At 42.4% G+C, this 23,518-nt stretch overlaps 1 protein-coding gene across 5 annotated transcripts in view; it reads right to left on the minus strand.

The window, feature by feature from the left end:
* Window positions 1-23,518, minus strand: part of ITGA11 (integrin subunit alpha 11) — a 139,255-nt gene that overhangs the window by 17,509 nt on the left and 98,228 nt on the right. For all 5 annotated transcript variants that reach the window (XM_040414321.1, XM_040414320.1, XM_040414322.1 and 2 more), the window contains 7 exons: window positions 22,574-22,659; window positions 14,634-14,841; window positions 12,436-12,534; window positions 9,623-9,699; window positions 6,671-6,760; window positions 1,871-1,961; window positions 64-174 (listed from right to left, as the gene is read on the minus strand). In XM_040414321.1, the coding sequence (XP_040270255.1) occupies window positions 64-174; window positions 1,871-1,961; window positions 6,671-6,760; window positions 9,623-9,699; window positions 12,436-12,534; window positions 14,634-14,841; window positions 22,574-22,659 (762 nt within the window). The remainder of the gene's footprint in view (window positions 1-63; window positions 175-1,870; window positions 1,962-6,670; window positions 6,761-9,622; window positions 9,700-12,435; window positions 12,535-14,633; window positions 14,842-22,573; window positions 22,660-23,518) is intronic.

Here is a 23,518-nt window from a genome sequence, read left to right on the forward strand (position 1 = left end):
ATGCTGTAGAATTTACAGACAATTCGTATGTGATGTCATGACTATTAAGAAGCTCTGCCATACCTGGTCGCTGACTAGCTCTTGTAAAAGAAGCAAACGGTTACCAACACGAGTAGCAACTGGGACCATGATCCTAATGGTGACATCATCGGGAAAAAAGCCCAAATTTTGGATCTACAATACAACGCACTTGGATTTAGAGTTCTGTATTTTAAAGAGTATGGTCATCAATGGCACTAAACTGAATCTACATCACAACTTCAGTCATTTTGCAAATCCATATTTTGTACGAATTCTGGTGGATATTAACTTTAAAGTGACCCTCTGAGAGAAAAGATAGAACTGCAGCTTTTCTCCAGAGGTAAGGCCCACCCCACCCAGTAGTTACATTACGGCAGTGGAGGTGTCTGCACATGCTGAAAGTTATTTCCTGTACAGGATCCCAGGCAGCTGATGGCCACTGCTGCTGGAGACATCGACGCACCTATGGTGAAGGCTCTTATTGTTCTCTAGACCAGCAGGGACCAAATTGGTATAACTATTCAAGGGGGCCACTTTAAGGATCCAAGTATTAAATGCACCCAGTGGGTCCGATCAGACAACCCTAAAACCCAGTGTTTGCGACTTTTTAAATGCAACTTTTTTAGGTGGCATTTCTACACCGCCCTCACCACTTTCCCAGAAAGGGGGCGTAATGAGGGAGGGGGCTGGGGCATCAGGCTCCGCACATTTATCTTCATTTATGACAGTTTTTTTGGTTGTTTGTTGTCAGATCTGCCGTAGATTTCTGTTTGGGCACACGGATTGCCGAATATGGGCCTAAAATATGATGAGGCCTGCGTCTCTTCATAAATTAGTCTCCCATTGTTTGTAGTTAAATCCAACCCATTATTCTAAACAGTTTTATATTAACACTTCTTAAAACTTATGCTCGTATCCCAAGATATTCCAGAAATAATGTTAGAATAGCACCACCTGCTGTTTCTACTAAACAGTCTTTCTTTGTCCACCTCACCATGTACAGTAAGGCTACTTTCACACTTGCGTTCGGGGTTCCGCTTGTGAGCTCCGTTTTGAAGGCTCTCACAAGCGGCCCCGAATGCATCCGTCCAGCCCCAATTCATTCTGAGTGGATGCGGATCCGCTCAGAATGCCTCAGTCTGGCTCCGCTTGGCCTCCGTTCCGCTCAGCAGGCGGACACCCGAACGTAGCTTGCAGCGTTCGGGTGTCTGCCTGGCCGTGCGGAGCCAAACGGATCCGTCCAGACTTACAATGTAAGTCAATGGGGACGGATCCGTTTGAAGTTTACACAATATGGTGCAATTTCAAACTTTCAATGCAAAGTCTGGACGGATCCGTCTGACTAACTTTCACACTTAGATTTTTTTGTGAAATATAATGCAGACGGATCCGTTCTGAATGGATCCCATCGTTTGCATTATAGGAGTGGATCCGTCTGTGCAGACATCAGACGGATCCGCTTCGAACGCAAGTGTGAAAGTAGCCTAACACTGTCTCACTCTCTTCTCTCTTGCTCAGAATTTCTATTCTAAATGCAGAAGCAGCCTGCTCACCCCATCAGGGATCCCTCCATATACCCAAAGGAGCAAGACTGAGCTTGTATGTCCACCTTGGCACATTTACTGAAGTGGACACCGAAAGGTTGTTCATTAGAAACAGCAGGTGGCGCTATTATGACGTTTACAGTAAGTGTTAAAATGTTCATAATGATGGACTGGATTCGACAATAAAATAATATGTTTCATGAGACAACCCCTTTTTTATTTTACCTTTTAATTTTCTACGAATGCTGTTGATAATAGTAGCTGATCTTAGCTCCTTCCCCCCCCCCCCCCCCCCAGTAACTTGCCTTAAAGGTGCAGTTGAATGGAGGTCCAATTGCATTGTATCGGTCAGCTGACCCTTGAGAGGTGATCTCATACTGGTCCAGGCTGGAATATCTGTGATAGAAGAAAAACTATGAGATCTGTGTAATGACAACCAAAGAGGTTGTCCAGGATTAGAAAAACATGGCAGCTGTCTTCCAGGAACAGCATCACACCTGTCCACAGGTTGTGTCTGGTATTGCAGCTCAGCTCCATGTAAATTAATAGGGCTGAGCTGCAATACCCCACACAATCTATGAACAGGCGTGGTGCTATTTTTGGAAGAAAGCAGCCATGTTTTTCTAATTCTGTACCATCCCTTTAAATGAACGCTCCTGAGCAAGTGATGGGAGACAGTGAGAGAGGAACGGGCATTGTTTCCATCATCCTGTTTCCTGAATAGATTTTTATTATAAACATATGTCACAATAAAAGAGTCATTCTCTCACAAAAGGGATTCTGTATCAACTGACTATAAAGAAGCTCCGCAGCGCCCACACATGTCCCAGTCTGAAATGTGCGCAGGCAATGACCGTCCTAATATGACAAGTGTGTGACACAACCAGCCACCTCACACAGAATGCTCCTCCTGGCTCCCGACTAAAGCACAGGGCATATTCCAAGTGTTTTTGGGGGTCACCCAAAGGTTGTGGAATTTTTGTGTCTCTACATAATAACTGGAGTTGAAATCAGCACCGAGATCAAGTGATACATAAGTCTGGAGCATTGTCCTATGTCTGTGTATGAAGCTACGGTGGCGACAACACATGAGGTGGTGGTAAGTGTCGAAAATGTCACCAAGTCTTGTATAATGAGATAATTATTTTAGCATTACATCTCAAGTATCAAAACTATCTCACACAAAAAGTTTTCTTCTTGCACCTATATTTAATTTTTAAAACTGCACTGACTGCTTACTTTTCAGCTCCGCTCATTTAGGGCATAACTGCGATCAGTGACTCTGATGATTCTGTCACCAGAAAACATCTATCAAGGCCTATCCGCCACAATTGTGGCGTAAAAAGTCACACATTATGGCGCACGGCATGTGTGCACTTTAATTTGCGACTTTTTTGAACTTCTCAGTACTTTTCAGAAGTGCCGAGAAAAGAGGGCATAGCTTTGTGCCGCTGGGGCATTTACTATAACTTTCAGCGGATAGTTGGCGTGGACTTCCATTTCGGGCGTGCAGCAGGGCAGAGATGCACCTGATTTGTTAAGAGGCTTCTGCCTCTTCGGCCCAGCGCAGTGAGATCAAGACTGGCAGATGGATCCGCCAGTCTTGATATATCTCCCCGGAATGACTTGTAGGGCTAGCTCATCTGAATGTAATGATTCACTTTTACTTGGCTATCAATTGCTTCATTCTGGAGAAAAAGTACTTTTAATCCATATGCAAACGGGAAGTTTAGTGCAGGCCCAAGCCACTCTGTGCACTCTTGCTCCTCCTCCTTCCTCTGACAGCCCGCCCCTCTTCTTCCTGATTGACAGGGTCAGGTTCCTGCATAGTCATCATACCTGGCCCTGTCAATTAAGGAGACAGAGGGGTTAGCAGATACACAGAGTAGCTTGGGCCCACCCTTGGTGCACTCAACTGCTCATTTACAAATGTACTACTGTGGGGGACATTGCTACTGGGGGTACCTTGAGGGACAATACTGGATGGCACTGTAGGGGACATTACTACTGGGGGCAGCTTTAATAGTTTAAGAGGCATTACTGGAGTCACCGGGAGGTTTTAATAGTGTGGTACTTTATGGGCATCACTAGAAGCAATGACATTTCAATACTGGTGCATTCCTGGGGGGCATTACTGGAGTAGTGTTGAGCGCGAATATTTGAATTACGAATTTTAATCGCAAATATTGGCACTTCGAGAATTCGCAAATATTTCGAATATAGTGCTATATACTGTATTCTTTTTTCGAATATTCTTCATTTTTTCCATCTGAACACATAATTCCTCCCTGCTTCTTGCTTGTGGGCCAAGTCATTGGCCCACAAGCAACTTAAGCAGGGAGGAATCATGACTTCAGATGGAGAAAATGACGAGTATTCTAAAAAAACGAATATATAGCACTATATCGAATATAGTGCTATACACTCACCTAAAGAATTATTAGGAACACCATACTAATACGGTGTTGCACCCCCTTTTGCCTTCAGAACTGCCTTAATTCTACGTGGCATTGATTCAACAAGGTGCTGATAGCATTCTTTAGAAATGTTGGCCCGTATTGATAGGATAGCATCTGACAGTTGATGGAGATTTGAGGGATGCACATCCAGGGCACGAAGCTCCCGTTCCACCACATCCCAAAGATGCTCTATTGGGTTGAGATCTGGTGACTGTGGGGGCCATTTTAGTACAGTGAACTCATTGTCATGTTCAAGAAACCAATTTGAAATGATTCGAGCTTTGTGACATGGTGCATTATCCTGCTGGAAGTAGCCATCAGAGGATGGATACATGTTCTCATTCTATTTACGCCAAATTCGGACTCAACAGAAATCGAGACTCATCAGACCAGGCAACATTTTTCCAGTCTTCAACAGTCCAATTTTGGAGAGCTCGTGCAAATTGTAGCCTCTTTTTCCTATTTGTAGTGGAGATGAGTGGTACCCGGTGGGGTCTTCTGCTGTTGTAGCCCATCCGCCTCAAGGTTGTGCGTGTTGTGGCTTCACAAATGCTTTGCTGCATACCTCGGTTGTAACGAGTGGTTATTTCAGTCAACGTTGCTCTTCTATCAGCTTGAATCAGTCGGCCCATTCTCCTCTGACCTCTAGCATCCACAAGGCATTTTTGCCCACAGGACTGCCGCATACTGGATGTTTTTCCCTTTTCACACCATCCTTTGTAAACCCTAGAAATGGTTGTGCGTGAAAATCCCAGTAACTCAGCAGATTGTGAAATACTCAGACCGGCCCGTCTGGCACCAACAACCATGCCACACTCAAAATTGCTTAAATCACCTTTCTTTCCCATTCTGACATTCAGTTTGGAGTTCAGGAGATTGTCTTGATCAGGACCACCCCCCTAAATGCATTGAAGCAACTGCCATGTGATTGGTTGACTAGATAATTGCATTAATGAGAAATAGAACAGGTGTTCCTAATAATTCTTTAGGTGAGTGTATATTCGTTTTTTGGAATATTTGTAATTTTTCATCATCCATCTGAAGTGAACAGTACACATGATTCCTCCCTGCTTAGGGTGTCTGTTCTTATCTGTCCGGGCTCCCTAGGATTTCAGCCCGCTCCAGTCAGTGCCGTTTCCATGCGCATGGAGCGTCCCCATCACCATGGGAACGCCTCGGGTTAGAATCATGTGTACTGTTCACTTAAGATGGATGATGAAAAATGACGAATATTCTAAAAACAAATATATTCAATATATTGCTATATATTCGTTTTTTTCGAATATTCGCAAATATATGACGAATATTCTACAAAATGTTTGTCAAATAGCGCACATTCGAATATAGCCCCTGCCGCTCATCACTATACTGGAGGGACTGGGGTCATTTTAATACTGGGGCACTATAAGAAAACCCACGCAAACACGGGGAGAACATACAAACTCCATGCAGATGTTGTCCTTGGTCAGATTTGAACCTAGGACGCCAGCGCTGCAAGGCGCCAGTGCTAACCACTGAGCCACCGTGCTGCCCATTAATTATGGCTGAGGGTACTATATAGGCATCATTAGTAATGGAGGCATTTTAGGGGGCACTATTTTTACAGCAATATAGTATTTGGGGGCATTGGGGAGCACAGTGGGCACAGTATTGGTTTTGGTTGCAGGATGACACTGCGGTGGCATAAGGATGGGGAATCTTTGTTGAAAAGATGGATAGGATGATGAAAAAGTGAGGAATCTAAGGCCTTATTCACATGTCCGTGTCCATGATGAAATCAGTGATAAAATGTTTAGGGATTCATCTGTGAAGAATCTGTGTTTGGTCCATGAGTCCTTTTTCTGCTCTCCGTTTGTCAGCTGAAAATTAATTTGCAGAATATCTCCTCTTAATGGTCCATGAAACACGGATGGCATCCATGTTGCGTCCGTGTTTTTTACAGACCGTGCTATAACACAGATGTGTTAATACACACATTAAAATGAATGGGTACATGGAGAAAACGGACAGCACAATCTGTGAATCACTGACTTATGATGGAGGCCTAAGATGTCTGTGTGGAAAATTCTGCAGAGAAAATATGTGGCTGAAAGGATTTGTCATGGTAGTGTGGGCTAAACGGAGAAGATAAGGAAAGGGCATGTCTAAGAACTTGGTGCCCCAGTACATCAGACTCTCCCCCAACATCCATTCTAAACCTTCAAAAAGTAACATGAAAACCCACCTCTTCAGGAAAGCCTACCACCTGTATTAAGCATGCTGCCACCATACAGCCAGATCAGCAGCCTTTACCCTCACCTACCGTGTTCTTCCTCCTTTGCCTTGTAGATTGTAAGCTCTTGTGAGCAGGGTCCTCTCCCCCTCTGTACCAGTCTGTTAATAGTTTCTTGTTTATTGTATTTGTATTTTTATATTATGTATGTGTAACCCCCTCTTGATGTACAGCGCCATGGACACTTTCAAATAATAATAATAATAATAAGTATTATAATAATAATAGCGATAATAAGAGGTTTTCCTACATAAACAGGGTTCACAGCTTATGGTTAGCAGTTAGCAATATAAATATAGATAGATAGAGAAACCCCTTTAATGGAAGGCTTCTTGGAGTCACGTATGGAATGTATAACTGAACATCAGAAATACCTAGTAAACAGGAGATCGGATTCATACTTCAATTTAAAGTCCAATAAAACTTCATTGTCAGAAATTGTACCTTCCAGTTCTTCACTGTCGCTGTAGAAACAAATAGCATTCTGTAATAAGATAATGTAATAGCATAACTGGGAGTGTAATATGTCCTGGAAATAATATATGAGTAAGATATATAACCACAGAACTCACATAGCGTACAGGTGTATTAGAGACATAGTACTCACATGGCATACAGGTGTATTACAGACATAGTGCTCACATGGCATACAGGTGTATTACAGACATAGTACTCACATGGCGTACAGGTGTATTACAGACATAGTGCTCACATAGCGTACAGGTGTATTACAGACATAGTGCTCACATAGCGTACAGGTGTATTACAGACATAGTGCTCAGATAACGTACAGGTGTATTACAGACATAGTACTCACATAGCGTACAGGTGTATTACAGACATAGTGCTCACATAGCGTACAGGTGTATTACAGACATAGTGCTCACATAGCGTACAGGTGTATTAGAGACATAGTACTCACATAGCGTACAGGTGTATTACAGACATAGTGCTCACATGGCGTACAGGTGTATTACAGACATAGTGCTCACATAGCGTACAGGTGTATTACAGACATAGTGCTCAGATAACGTACAGGTGTATTACAGACATAGTACTCACATAGCGTACAGGTGTATTACAGACATAGTGCTCACATAGCGTACAGGTGTATTACAGACATAGTGCTCACATAGCGTACAGGTGTATTACAGACATAGTGCTCACATAGCGTACAGGTGTATTACAGACATAGTGCTCACATAGCATACAGGTGTATTACAGACATAGTGCTCACATGGCGTACAGGTGTATTACAGACATAGTGCTCACATAGCGTACAGGTGTATTACAGACATAGTGCTCACATAGCGTACAGGTGTATTACAGACATAGTGCTCACATAGCGTACAGGTGTATTACAGACATAGTGCTCACATAGCGTACAGGTGTATTACAGACATAGTGCTCACATAGCGTACAGCTGTATTACAGACATAGTGCTCACATAGCGTACAGGTGTATTACAGACATAGTGCTCACATAGCGTACAGGTGTATTACAGACATAGTGCTCACATAGCGTACAGGTGTATTACAGACATAGTGCTCACATGGCGTACAGGTGTATTACAGACATAGTGCTCACATAGCGTACAGGTGTATTACAGACATAGTGCTCAGATAACGTACAGGTGTATTACAGACATAGTACTCACATAGCGTACAGGTGTATTACAGACATAGTGCTCACATAGCGTACAGGTGTATTACAGACATAGTGCTCACATAGCGTACAGGTGTATTACAGACATAGTGCTCACATAGCGTACAGGTGTATTACAGACATAGTGCTCACATAGCGTACAGGTGTATTACAGACATAGTACTTACATAGCGTACAGGTGTATTACAGACATAGTGCTCACATAGCGTACAGGTGTATTACAGACATAGTGCTCACATAGCATACAGGTGTATTACAGACATAGTACTTACATAGCGTACAGGTGTATTACAGACATAGTACTCACATGGCATACAGGTGTATTACAGACATAGTGCTCACATAGCGTACAGGTGTATTACAGACATAGTGCTCACATAGTATACAGGTGTATTACAGACATAGTGCTCACATGGCATACAGGTGTATTACAGACATAGTACTCCCATAGCGTACAGGTGTATTACAGACATAGTGCTCACATAGCGTACAGGTGTATTACAGACATAGTACTCACATGGCGTACAGGTGTATTACAGACATAGTACTCACATGGCGTACAGGTGTATTACAGACATAGTGCTCACATAGCGTACAGGTGTATTACAGACATAGTGCTCACATAGTATACAGGTGTATTACAGACATAGTGCTCACATGGCATACAGGTGTATTACAGACATAGTACTCTCATAGCGTACAGGTGTATTACAGACATAGTGCTCACATAGCGTACAGGTGTATTACAGACATAGTGCTCACATAGTATACAGGTGTATTACAGACATAGTACAATTATATAGGGTACTGATAACTCAGATCACTTGTGATAGTCAAGTCACTGAATAGTAAACTAATCACTTTTTTTTTTTTTTTTTTTTAGTAAGGGACCTGCTAAATGGCAGATTATCAAATATTCAGGATTATCATGAATCAGATGAGCCTGATTTGTCTCTCTGCTCAGACCTTTGCTTTTGGGCTGGGGAGATTCTGGAGTATTTTGATGACTACTAGTTTTGAGCGAACTTGTGTTTTCAAGTTCAGCGTACAAGGTTCGGGTTATCTAACAATTACTTTATGGATTCCGCTACCACGGACCATAAATTACGCTGTCTGTGGTAGCGGAATCCATAACGGAATTCTTAGATAACCCAAACCTTGTACGCTGAACTTGAAAACACACGTTTGCTCATCCCTTATGACTACTAGATGGTGATTTACAGAACTTGTTAGACACCCATACCATCTTTTATCTGTTGGCAGGAGGATTTGGGCATGCTCTCTTGATGCCCACAGCAGAGGTTTCAGAGGGCCCACCCCACCTCAGTCAATGATATTCATCATCACAACTAATTTTTAATTGCCCTGCGTGTTCCACACATACTAAATATGATTCTAATGTATTATAATATTTTTACAACTTCTTCATTTTCATCAAACCTATATGTGTAGTTCTCAGTTGAGGGTGCTGGCCGGCCACCCTAGTACTACTTTAGGAGGGTCCACTGACTTTCTGCAGCGTCTCTTCTGGCTCCATCATATAGTGCCCCATTCTTGCTCTCTTCATATGTCCCCTCAATGTGTCTCCAACTATTCCTACCCCTAAGCACATCCTCCTTGTCCTAGATCATTTTAAAGACTATAGACATCACAAAACGTACCTGCTTGCTACAAGGTGTATTTGCAGAGATGGAAGAAAAACATATTTGCTGAATTCAAAGTCCAGCCGGAAGGCCACCTGTTAGGAATATATACCCTGGGATCAGTAACACATATTGACAGCCCACCTCACACATTCCATGCACCTCTTGAGCTGCAACTTAGTTCTTCTGAACGATCTTTGTTTTATTTCCCCAAATGAACAAAGCTTTTTAGAAGAGATTTGTGCAGCCCTTTAAGGCCCCTTTCACACGGGCGAGTATTCCGCACGGGTGCAATGCGTGAGGTGAACGCATTGCACCCGCACTGAATCCGGACCCAGTCATTTCTATGGGGCTGTGCACATGAGCGTTGATTTTCACGCATCACTTCTGCGCTGCGTGTAAATCGCAGCATGCTCTATATTGTGCAAGCAAGTGCGGATGCGGTGCGATTTTCACGCACGGTTGCTAGGAGACGATCAGGATGGGGACCCGATCATTTTATTATTTTCCCTTATAACATTTTTATAAGGGAAAATAATAGCATTCTGAATACAGAATGCATAGTACAATAGGGCTGGAGGGGTTAAAAAAAAAAAAAATAATAATAATAATTTAACTCACCTTAATCCACTTGCTTGCGCAGCCGGCTTCTCTTCTGTCTCCTTCTTTGCTGATTGCAGGAAAAGGACCTGTGGTGACGTCACTCCGGTCATCACATGGTCCATCACCATGGTAAAAGATCATGTGATGGACCATGTGATGACCGGAGTGACGTCACCACAGGTCCTTTTCCTGCAATCAGCAAAGAAGAAGAAAAGAGATGCCGCGCTGCGCGAGCAAGTGGATTAAGGTGAGTTAAATTATTTTTTATTTTTTTTAACCCCTCCAGCACTATTGTACTATGCATTCTGTATTCAGAATGCTGTTATTTTCCCTTATAACCATGTTATAAGGGAAAATAATACAACCTACACAACCCCGATCCCAAACCCGAACTTCTGTGAAGAAGTTCGGGTTTGGGTACCAAACATGCCTATTTTTCTCACGTGCGTGCAAAACGCATTACAATGTTTTGCACTCGCGCGGAAAAATCACGCATTTTCCCGCAACACACCCGCATCTTATCCGGGCCAAAAATATGACGCCCGTGTGAAAGAGGCCTAACATAGCTGACTAATGAAGGGGCTAGGCAAAGGTTTCCATTTGATGCTACTTGCCTCAGGAGAATCATTACCAACTTCATCTTCAGTAACCCCCAATGATCAGCTCTATAACCAGTGGAAACTGAAGTGGTCACTGCATGAGGAATGTAGCATTGTGCTCATCTAAATGATTGACCGACCATATGATACAGGAGCAAGTCCATCACATAGAGAGATGGTTATGGTGAGTCTCTTTGATTTCCACATGCCCCAATAAGACATGGAAAATTGTTTGTTTCATTAAAAAACTACCCTTTAAAGGGATTGTCCCATCTTGGACATTGGGGGCATATTGCTAGGATATGCCCCCAATGTCTCTATATAGCGCTGGCCATGTGGTATCTGTGTTTTGCGGATCTGCAATTCGCGGACTGCAAAACACTTACGGTCGTGTGAATGCCAAGGCTGTGGTTTTGGGTGGTCCAGGGAATTGGTCAGTTCACTCTTAGTTTTATGATTTCAGATTATGGGATGCATAGAGAAAAGATAAGAGAAGGCTGCTTATAGTAGCTGTTTTTGAAGAACTTTGGTTCTTCATTATCTCCTCACTCTAGACATAATTATAGTCAGTTCCGGACAGTTCCCTATTCTAAAGTTCAGTTCTGGAATGAGTTTAGCTGCCATACACATGGATATTGACAACTGAACCATTGTATGGGGAGCTCCATTTAAAAAAAAAAAGACTATAGAAAATCCAACAATATTAAATTTTCATGAAAATTTAGAACAGTAAACTACTTTCACACTAGCGTTCGGGGTTCCGCTCGTGAGCTCCGTTTGTAGGCCCTAACAAGCGGCCCCGAACGCATCCGTACTGCCCCAATGCATTCTGGGTGGATGCGGATCCGCTCAGAATGCATCAGTCTGCCAGCGTTCAGCCTCCGCTCCGCTCAGCAAGCGGACACCCGAACAACTTTCAGACTTAGAATTTTTTCTAAACTATAATGCAGACGGATCCGTTCTGAACGGATCCAAACGTCTACATTATAGGAGAGGATCCGTCTGTGCAGGCTGCTTTCACACAGTCAGTGTTTGGTCAGTGTTTGATCAGTGATTTCCATCAGTGATTGTGAGCCAAAACCAGGCTACATAGAGGCTGTGGAGGCTACACAGAGATAAGGTACAATGAAAAAATTAGCACCTGTTATATGTTTTTGACACGCACCTGGTTTTGTCTCACAATCACTGATGAAATTCACTGATCAAACACTGACCAAATGCTGACTGTGTGAAAGCGGCCTAAGGCCTCATGCACACGACAGTTGTTTTTTGCGTTCGCAAATTGTGCGTCTGCAATAAAAAACGGATGCAGCATCCCTTTTTTTTGGAGGATCCGTTTTTTTCCACAGATCCCTTGTAATAAATGCCTGTCCTTGTCCGCAAATGTGAAAAAAGTAGGACATGCACTATTTTTTTTGCTGAAGGGAAACACGGACAACGGACGTGAACACAAACGGATGAACTATCAGCATTTTTTTGCTGACCCTATAAAATGAATGGGTCCCCATCCTATCCGCAAAAAAAAAAACGGAACGGAGGCCGAGAAAAACAACTGTCATGTGCATGAGGAATAAGTATAACATGCCAATCTAGATCAGTCATTCCAGACCACGACAATTCTATACCTACCTTGGCCTTGGCTCTGAAAAACGGGAAACTAACATTGCAGATCTTGCTATTAGGCATATGTTCGCTATTTTTGCATTCAATCTTAATGTCTGATTCTTCCTGCGGAAAAAAGACACAAAAGTGAATTTACAGTCATTATGATGAGGGACGCCCTGTGTGACCATATAGCATATGGTCATACACTGTACAAAAAATTGTCCATATAAGCACTGTCAGGATTATGAGAATTCCACGCGGGTGTAATGCATGAGGTGAACGCATTGCACCCGCACTGAATCCGGACCCATTCACTTCAATGGGGCTGTTCAGATGAGCGGTGATTTTCAAGCATCACTTGTGCGTTGCGTGAAAATCGCAGCATGTTCTATATTCTGCGTTTTTCACGCAACGCAGGCCCCATAGAAATGAATGGGGATGCGTGAAAATCGCAAGCAAGTGCGAATGCGGTGTGATTTTCACACATGGTTGATAGGAGATGATGTTAGTAAATTGATAAACAGGTCCTGAAAGAAGAAGAAAGAAGAAGATGCCGGCTGCGCGAACAAGAGGATGAGGTGAGTTAATTTTTTATTTTATTTTTTAACCCCTCATGCCACATTTTAGTTAGCATTCTGTATTAAGAATGCTATTATTTTCCCTTATAACCATGTTATAAGGGCAAATAATAAAATCTACAGAACACCGATCCCAAGCCCGAACTTCTGTGAAGAAATCCGGGTTCGGGTCTGGGTACCACATTCAGTTTTTTATCACGCGCATGCAAAACGCATTGCACCCGCGCGATAAAAACTGAACATCGGAACGCAATCGCCGTCAAAACTGACAGCAATTGCGTGCCTACTCGTGCGGTTTTCCTGCAATGCACATGCGACGCATACGGAGCAAATCCGGAACGCCCGTGTGAAAGGGGCCTTAGAGTCAGGATGGAAGCTGGTAGGGTCACGCTAGGCCTTCCTCTGTCAGCTCTCTGTCATCCAAATCTAAGCAATTTTAGTTGCCACCACTCGTCCTATCAGGCTGACGAGACACCTTGCATTAGACAACACACAAGGACACTCTTAGCCTCGCTATGCTCTCCAGCATTTCCAGGGTCAGTACCCCAATATTGGGAAGAAGGGATGCAAATGAGCTCTTAACAAGCTCTGCCTCTGATGCCACCAGATGTAAGGCAGCTATCCTATAAGTCAATGTTCAGGACAACTTTAAATAGGCCTTGAGACATGACTCGGATATTAAATAAGCCAGCATCTCATCTGTAGACTGCTGTTTCGGGGTGATTGGCCCTCATCAGTGCAGTGCAGAGAGTACTGGCTTAACTGGGTGAGAGGCCAAGTCAGGATTGGGTGGGTACTCTTCTTGACTTATAGGATAGCTGCCTTACATCTGGTGGCATTAGAGGCAGAGCTTGTTAAGAGCTCATTTGCATTTCTTCCCTTCCAGAATTCCAGAGGAGCATGTATGGCCTATAAGTCTCCTAACGCAAATTAAGGTGCTCTCTCCCCAAGGAGAGTTAGTACCCACCAAATCCTGACGACTCCCTCCTCTGCACTGATGGGGAGAAATCACCCCAAAACAGCTGTCTGCAGATGAGGTGCTGGTTTATTTAATATCCGAGTTATGTCAAGGCCTATTTAAAGGGTCAAACATTGACCTATAGGATAGCTGCCTTACATCTGGTGGCATCAGAGGCAGAGCTTGTTAGGAGCTCATTTGCATCCCTTTCTTCCCAGAATTCCAGAGGAGCATGTTGTTTGGCCGATAGGTCTCCTCATGCCTACTAAGGCGCTGTCTCCCCAAGGAGATATAGTACCCCCCAAATACACCAATATTGGTAACGTTTCTCCTAAGATCATCGCTTCGTTAAAACACAAGAAGGACACACTGCGTCTTTGGCCCATGGTGGCTGCTGCAAAGCATATCTCTAAATGCTGTTAACAACAGCTAAGGGAAGATGGCCGCCCCAACATAAAGGTTAGGAAATAAAATAATCTACATTCAGAATATAAAACAGGTTAGGAAAAAGTATATGTGTCGCTAACAGATTTTAAGTTGCAGAATAAACTATAGGTGACACATTTCCTTTCATATGAACCTTCCTGTCTTCTGCGAGCATTATGTCACAGCTTGCCAATTATCTATGGGTCTGTTAATAAACCGCCACCTATGAGAGAATCTATAAAATGTCAGCATGCGTTCACCTTGGTGATCAGACTGGCAAACTGGAGGTTCCGAGAGTAGGAAATGTTGAGTACAGTGCTATATGCATTCTCCCCTCGGTTTTCTAAGGTGACTTCCAGGGCCACTCGCCTTCTATTTCCTTCAATGATGAAGACAGAGTTGTCGAAAGAACGAGTAAAAAAGGTGCAGTCTGAAGGAGATCTTCTGAGAGAGCGCTGGCAGAACTCCCTGAGCATGAAAAATAGAATTGTCAGAAATACAACAAGCTGATAAACTCCAAAAGACCATAATCTGGACTACTCACCGAGATCAGCATGACCTTTCATTCCAAAATAAGCTTGACATTATTACTCTGCTGTACAGTCTGTCTTCCGTTAATTTTTTAAGTGGAACAGAATGTGCCTATTTACGGTTTTCCAGTCTCTTAATATTTAGAAAATGTCATTCTTGGAAAAGAACGGGCGCCCTGAGCTACATTACACATTGAGTGTTTGTAAGAAAGCTAGCATTTGGTGAGATGTAGATACATCAGATTTGCCAGATTATGTTCTAGGTGCCTATAAACATGGATGTCATATCAGGAAACTGGCCCAGACTCTATGGACTCAAAACAAGCCTTATAAATGTCTGTTCAAAAGGGCATCATAATAGGATATAATACATAAAATATAGAATTGTATTGCATGAAGAGGTGTAATCTATAGTGTGTTAGTTTTGCAGCAGCTGGACCACAGGTTGGAGAATATTGACCTAGATCTTGCAAAGAGGTATCTCTCAAGTTAGAGAACCATCTCACCAGCCCCACCTCTTGGAAGTGACTCCCTTTATAGCTCCAGTTTCCAACAAGCCTTGGTATTTGACAAAGGAATATAGCCAAGCCAGATGTCTGCAATGCCTTAAATGTGGCTTAGGCAGGGTGTTGAATCTCCTTAAAGAGATTAGTCCTGTATAGAGACTTACTGTAAGTGCTCCATGGAAAACAAATATGCTAAGAGGTATCTCCCAAGAAAGAGAACCATCTCACCAGTGCCACCTCTTGGAAGTGGCTCCCTATGAGTCAAAATCTGGCTTTCCAACAAGCTTTGAGAGTTGACAAGGGAATATAGCCAAGCAAGGTATCCATTAATAGACAGCTGTTTTCAGGGTGCTTGCCCCTCATCATACAGAGTAAGATTCTGGCTGGGTGCAATGCCTTAAATGTGACTTAGACAGGGTGCTGAATCTCCTTAACCTCTTCAGGACCCTGCGATTTTTTGGAAATTTGACATTTGTCACTTTATGTGGTAATAACTTTGGAACGCTTTTACTTATCCAAACCATTCTGAGATTGTTTTCTCGTGACACATTGTACTTCATGATAGTGCTAAAAAAAAATATTTTACATTTTTTTATTTTAAAAAATCCCAAATTTACCAAGAAATTGGAAAAATTCGCAAGTTTCCAAATTACTTTACATTTCCCATGTGTCTACTTTTTGTTTGGATCATTTTGTGAATGCCATTTTATTTTTTTGGGGATGTTAGAAGGCTTCGAAGTTTAGAAGCATTTTTCTAGCAAAACATTTCTAAAACCTACTTTTTTAAGGACCAGTTCATGTCTGAAGTCACTTTGTAAGGCTTACATATTAGAAACCACCCATAAATGACCCCATTTTAGAAACGACACAACTACACCCCTCAAGGTATTCAAAACTGATTTTACAAACTTTGTTAACCCTTTAGGTGTTCCACAAGAATAAAAGGAAAATGTAGATATAATTTCACTTTTTTGGCAGATTTTCCATTTTAATCAATTTTTTTCCCGGTAACAAAGCCCCTTTGGTTAACAGCCAAAAAAAAACTCAAAATTTATTACTCTGATTCTGTAGTTTACATAAACACCCCATTTGTGATCGTAAACTGCTGTATGGGCACACGGCAGGGCGCAGAAGGAAAGGAGCGCCATATGTTTTTTAAAAGGGCAGATTTCACTAGGATAATTTTAAGTTGCCATGTCACATTTGAAGACCCCCTGATGCACCCCTAGAGCAGAAACTCCAAAAAAGTGACCCCATTTTGGAAATTACGGGATAAGGTGGCAGTTTTGTTGGTACTATTTTAGGGTACATATGATTTTTGGTTGCTCTATATTGCACTTTTTGTGAGGCAGGGTAACAAAATAGCTGTTTTGGCATCGTTTTTATTTTTTGTTTTTTTACAATGTTCATCTGACAGGTTAGATCATGTGCTATTTTTATAGAGCAGGTTTATACGGACTCGACAAAACCAAATATGACTACTTTTTTGGGTTGTTTGTTTCAGTTTTACATAATAAAACATTTTTGAAAAAATTATTTTTTAGTGTCTCCATATTCTGAGAGCCATTGTTTTTTATTATGTAGGGGCTTATATTTTATGAAGGGGCTCATTTTTTTCGGGATGAGATGACGGTTTAATTGGTATTATATTTTGGGGTGGGTATGACTTTTTGATAGCTTGGTATTACACTTTTTGTGATGTAAGGTGACAAAATATGTCTTTTTGACACCGTTTTTATTATTATTATTTTTTTTACGGTGTTCCCCTGAAGGGTTAGGTCATGTGATATTTTTATACAGCAGGTCGTTATGGACGTGGCAGTACTTTTTTTTAAAAAAATTCACTTTTAACACAATAAAAGCATTTTTGAAACAAAACAAAAAAAATTATGTTTTAGTGTCTCCATATTCTGAGAGCCATAGTTATATATTTTTTTTGGGCGATTGTCTTATGTAGGGTCTCATTTTTTGCAGGATGATGGTTTGATTAGTACTATTTTAGGGTGCGTATGACTTTTTGATCACTTGGTGTTGCACTTTTTGTGATGTAAGCTGACAAAAAAATGTTTTAGCATAGTTTTTATTAAATTTTTTCTACGTCGTTCAGGTTAGGGGGTGGATCATGTGATATTTTTATAGAACCAGTCGTTACGGACAAGACAATGCCCCATATGTCTGTTTTTCTTTTTTTTCCCTATTTTTCTTTACAGTTTTACGTGTTTTATTTTAAGAAAGGGGCTTTTACTTGAAACGTAATTTTTTTTATCATGATTTTATTTTTTTTACTTTTTCTTTGTCCCACTCTTAGAATTCAATTTCTGTGGTCTGATCCCCTCTGCAATGCAATACAATACATCCTGTATTGTAATGCATTGACTGTCAGCTTGTGTGCTGACAGCCTGCCTGTGAGACCCAGCCTATGGGAATGGATCTCATAGGCTTCCTTAGAAAGCAAGCCTTGATGCCTATGGAAGGCATCAGGCTGCCTTCTCTGCCATTGGGTCTCCATCAATGCAGCGCTGTCACCCGATGGAGATACCCTCCGCAAACCCTCTGCATGCTGCGGTCAGCTTTGACCACGGCAGACAAGGGGTTAATACGCTGGCATCTGTGTTTTCACCGATGCCGGCGTATGCAGCAGGGGCCCGACTGTCAGTGACTGCCGGGTCCGTGCTGCTGATCGGGCGGGCACAGCTCCTGCACCTGCCCGATCAACTCCTGCACTTGCCCGATCAGCTGGTCTTTATGTCACGTCCACCAGCGCCGTACATGTACTGTGGGGGTCCTTAAGGGGTTAAAGAGACCAATCCTGTATGGAGACTTTTTAGCAAAGATCCATGGGAAACGAATATTCAAAGGGATATCTCCTGAGGAAGATAACCAAACAGCTGTCTACAGCTTGGCTATATTCTTTTGTCAATTCCCAAGGTTTGTTGGAAAATCTGATTTTGACTAATAGGGAGCGATTTCTAAGAGGTGGCGCTAGTGATATACCTCTTTCCATATTAATTTTCCATGGTGATTCAGCATCCTGCCTAAGGGTACTTTCACACTTGCGTTGTTCGATTCCGGCAGGCAGTTCCGGAAATCCGTATGCAAACAGATAGCATTTGTAGACGGATCCGGATGCGGATCCATCTCACAAATGCATTGCAATACCGGATCCGTCTCTCTGGTGCCATCCGGAAAAACGGATCCGGTATTTATTTTTTTCACATTTTTAAAGGTCTGCGCATGCGCAGACCGGGAAATCGGATCCGTTTTTCCAGAACACTTGGTGCCGGATCCGGCATTAATGCATTTAAATGGAAAATGCATTTCAATGGAAAAAATAATGCCGGATCCGGAATTCCGGCAAGTGTTCCGGAATTTTGGACAGAGAAAATACCGCAGCATGCTGCCGTATTTTCTCCGGCCAAATACCGTAAGAGGGACTGAACTGATGCATCCTGATGCATACTGAACGGATTGCTCTTTATTCAAAATGCATGGGGATAAAACTGATCAGTTTTTTTTCCGGTATTAAGCCCCTAGGACGGAACTCAATGCCGGAAAAGATTAACGCTAGTGTGAAAGTACCCTAAGCCGCATTTAATGCATTTCACCCACTAACCAGAATTCTACTCCACATTGATGAGAGGAAGCACCCCAAATCAGCTGTCTATGGATGGATATTTGGCTTGGCTATATTCCTTTGTCAGGGGGTAGAAAATACCCCATTATTGTACTGCTGGTAAGGGGGTAAGAGAAACCAGAGATATAAGAGAGAATAGTTTTACATAGATACACTTGTTCTTTTGGATTACTGGCCCTTTAATATCTGCCTGCTTCGCCACCGGTGAGACCTGTTGTGAAATAGTCCCTCTCCAGACAGATGGGTCATGTAACAGTATACTTTAAACAGTTGAGCGTGCGCTACTGTGTCTTTTTGTTAGCGTGCAGAAGAACTGATGGAAACATTTACATTACAGAAACATGTGTTCTCAATAAACCTCCACCTCATTGTGTGCATAACTGAAACAATATGGATTAGAAGATTCGCGGAAGAAAAGGGAATTTCATTTTGTGTTAGGCTACTTTCACACTTGCAGGACGGATCCGACAGGCTGTTCACCATGTCGGATCCGTCCTTCCGCTATATCGCCGTGCCGCCGCTCCGTCCCCATTGACTATAATGGGGACGGGGGCGGAGCTCCGGCGCAGCACGGCGAAAGGCCGCCGGACTAAAAGTCCTGCATGTCCGACTTTTTAGTCCGGCGGCTCTCGCCGTGTACCACCGTGCTGTGCCGGAGCTCCGCCCCCATCATAGTCAATGGGGACGGAGCGGCGGCCCGGCGAGATAGCGGAAGGACTAATCCGACAGGGTGAACAGCCTGTCGGATCCGTCCTGCCGCAAGTGTGAAAGTAGCCTTATTAAAGCATATAGATATCCGCAGAAGTGCACTTTCTAAGTGTTGTCGCTATTTTGGGTGCACCACATCATCTGAAAAAGTGACCTCTGTGTGCCATGTCCACTGTTGATCCTCTAAATTGGACTTCACAAAAACTGAAATACCATGAAACAATGTGACATAGTTGTCTATGAGATGTCTGGTTTAATAAAAGGGTTGTCCAGTCTCATGATTTTGCAACACTATAGATAAGACCACGGATCAGCAACCTCCAGCATGCCAGCTTTTCAGAAACTACAACTCCCAAAATGCTTCATTTACTTCTATGGGAGAACAGCCAAACATGCTTGAATGCTGGGAGTAGTAGTTTCACAGCAGCTGGAGTGTCGAAGCTTGCCGATCCCTGCTCTAGACTAACCAAAAGCAGTGCTATGAGTATATATTATATCATGGCATACTTATTCAAGCAAGGCTAAACTTTTAAGGCAATTGTGCCTCTGGAAAACCAGTAACTGAGTCTTTTTTTTCCAGAGGACATTTATCAAAAATATGCTTTTTCCATCTGCACTGGAAATACACTGGGGCAGATTTACAAATCATATAAATGGTGCAATCCTAGACAGTCTGTCTAGACCTTCATCAGATTTATCGCACGGGCTCAAGCTGGATGATAAATGTGGTGCACGGAGATCCAATAGACAAACTTGTCTAACTTTATACCAACTATTGTTTCACTTATTTTGCAGAATTTCACGCCACAACTGTGATACAATGTTGCATCTTAGGTCACTCCCCATTTCCCGCTATGCAATGTCCGGTTTCTGTTAAGTCGTGCCCACTTGGCGATCTAGGTGGATTTTTTCTAAAGCTAGATGTGCTCAATTGAGCTCATTGGCACCAAATGTTGCCACAATTTGCAACGACATGTAGGGGCACTCAAGTTAATAAACATGGGCCAATGAGCTGTGTGCCATTATATTCAGCAAAGTTCTGATTACTATAGATATGGCTGCGGGTGAGAGGTTGAATGCGGACAGTGACCAGGAATAACAAACCTGAAGACCCAAAGAAATCATATTCCTCAAGGACACGTCCGTTGGGTTGGCAGACTCTCACCTGATGGTGGACATCAGGGGAAACTCAGAGTATGGCCACATGTGCAGGATGTTTGATGCGAAAACCAGGAGTGGATCCTTAAAAGGGAAGTTTTATCTGTATCTAATATTTTCTCTCCTTTTAAGATCCATTCTTGATTTTGGCTTCAAAAACGGCATCAGGAAACCTGACTTTTAAAGGCAAGTTCATTGAGGAATCAATTATTTTAATAAATCAAGGCTGAAGAGTATAGATGAGCGAATTTCCACTTATGAAATTTGTTCACACTTCGTTTGGTGGTAAAAGGTGAATTGCGTTATGGATTCCGTTAAAACGCAATTCTATGACGGAATGCATAAACGGGAAACGGGACGGATCCGTTTTGCAGCCCATAGACTTCTATTATGACGGAATGAATAACGGAATGCCTCTAAAGGAATTCCGTTATGCATTCCGTCATAGAATTGCGTTATGGTCCGTGGTAACGCAATCCATAACGCAATTCACCTTTTACCACCAAACGAAGTGTGAATGAATTTCAAAATATGAAATTCGCTCATCTCTACTGAAGAGCTATGCGGCTGTTCTTATATTTAACTGTTGTAGCCAAGACTAAAGCGCAGCCATTTTACATTTGCCCCAAAAAAATTCACAGTTCTCCAGTTTTTATCGAAATATCAATAATTTCAGTTATATCAAGTTTATATATAAATTTTCTAAAATAGCTCCTCAGTATAAAGTCTGATTCACACGTCTGTGTCTGAGCTCAAATCGGTGAAAAGGTGGTCAGTGATGCCTCCGTAAAGATGTACATGAAGGATCCATGTGTGGTCCGTGTGTCATCCGTGTTTCACTGACACTGTGCAGCTGAAAATGATTTTTAAAGCACTGATGACATTCGTGTTGCATTCGTGGTTTTCACAGACCCATAGACTATAATGGACGTGATGGATCCGTGAACACGGACAAAATAGAGCATGCTAAAAACACGGATATGTGAATACACACATTAAAATGAATGGGTACGTGTGCTGTCTGTGGAGAACATGTACAGCACATGTCAGTGGAACGTGTGAATGAGGATTAAGGCAGAGGATCCTTTTTTAAACTAATACACTAATGGTAGGTATATACATGTACAAGGCATAAAAAAGCAGTATCAGAAGTATCAACCCTACAAACCAGGCATTATGATGGGTAGAGTTGATCCTGCTAAGTAAAAAAATATCTTTTTTTAAAATCCAGATCTATTGGACCATTAGGAGAAATTCATCTTTTAATGTTTATTCACATGAGGGCTTTAGTGCACTGAGGGGTAGGCCTCAGACCATTGGTGCACCTTAGCTTCTCCGCTGTGCAGCAATGGCCACTACCACCTCCCCTTGATTATCAGGACCTGACATCATCAACATCCCCTTGCCTGTCCGTGTAATCTTGGGCCTTCTCGGTACATTATCGGTGTTGTGGCACATGCGCAGTAGTCATCTGCGCTGCCGGACAAGCTCTCTTTTGCATAAGCATTAAAAGATTAATTTCTCCTTAATGGCGCAATAGATGTGCATAAAACAGGCATGCTTTTACTCAGCAGGATCAGCCCTACCAGGCCTTGTGTCTTGTTTAATAGGCTTGATAGTATGAACTTTGTATATGGTGACTGATACATAAGTGTTACACTCACAGTGCAGTCGGGATATCGTGTTTCACATCCAAGACGAGATCGGGTATGCAGCGCTCGTCCTGATTACACCCATTCCAGAAAGGAACCTGAACCAGCAGAAAAGTTCTAATCACACAAGATGTCATGTATAATGCAAAAGAGGAGCTGCAATACAAGAAACCTGCCCAACCCCACACCCTGACAATATTACCGCTCTTCTGGGTGATTCACTGTGGGTATCTACAACAATCTATAAATGATAGGCAATGCCGAGCTTCTCAATAGGTAACTAAACAAGATGGCCTCATCAGAAATGCATCCTCGGCATGACACGAGAGATTTCCTATAAGCAGAAGTTAGGGGATATTTACACGACGGATTTTGAAAACGCACAGAAAATATCGGTGTGGTTTTTGGTGCTTTTTCTTCCAGCTTCCTATTTTTCCAGCTTCATGTAATAGCAGCGGTCTCCTCTGCTAGCGAGCAGGCAATTACCGTAAAAGAACGCTTCCCTCCCGACAGTAGCCTGAAAAATCGGGCTGTGTAATACAGCCTTAGGGCTCATGCAAACGACCGCAAAAAAACGGATCCGCAAAAAATACGGATGACGTCCGTGTGCATTCCTACAAAGATTCAGCTGAAGATCTTATTAAACAGCATTCAAGACCATAATTTCTAACAAGCAGAGCAGAGAGGAGGATGAGGCAGCTCTTTACCTCAGTGTTGTGAAGTAACTTGTCCTCCATTGTGATTAGGACAGGTTTTGTGGGTACTAATAGGACAGCGGCCATTTTAATTCTCCTAATGATTGCTCCCAAGACAAAACGAGCTATTATAACAAATGAAAGTTGTTTGGGAATATATTTATAATAAAGTAATATTTACACTGAACAAAAATATAAACGCAACACTTTTGGTTTTGCTCCCATTTTGCATGAGCTGAACTCAAAGATCTGAAACATTTTC

This window comes from Bufo bufo, chromosome 1 (genome assembly GCF_905171765.1).
Source record: "Bufo bufo chromosome 1, aBufBuf1.1, whole genome shotgun sequence".
Classification (NCBI taxonomy): domain Eukaryota; kingdom Metazoa; phylum Chordata; class Amphibia; order Anura; family Bufonidae; genus Bufo; species Bufo bufo.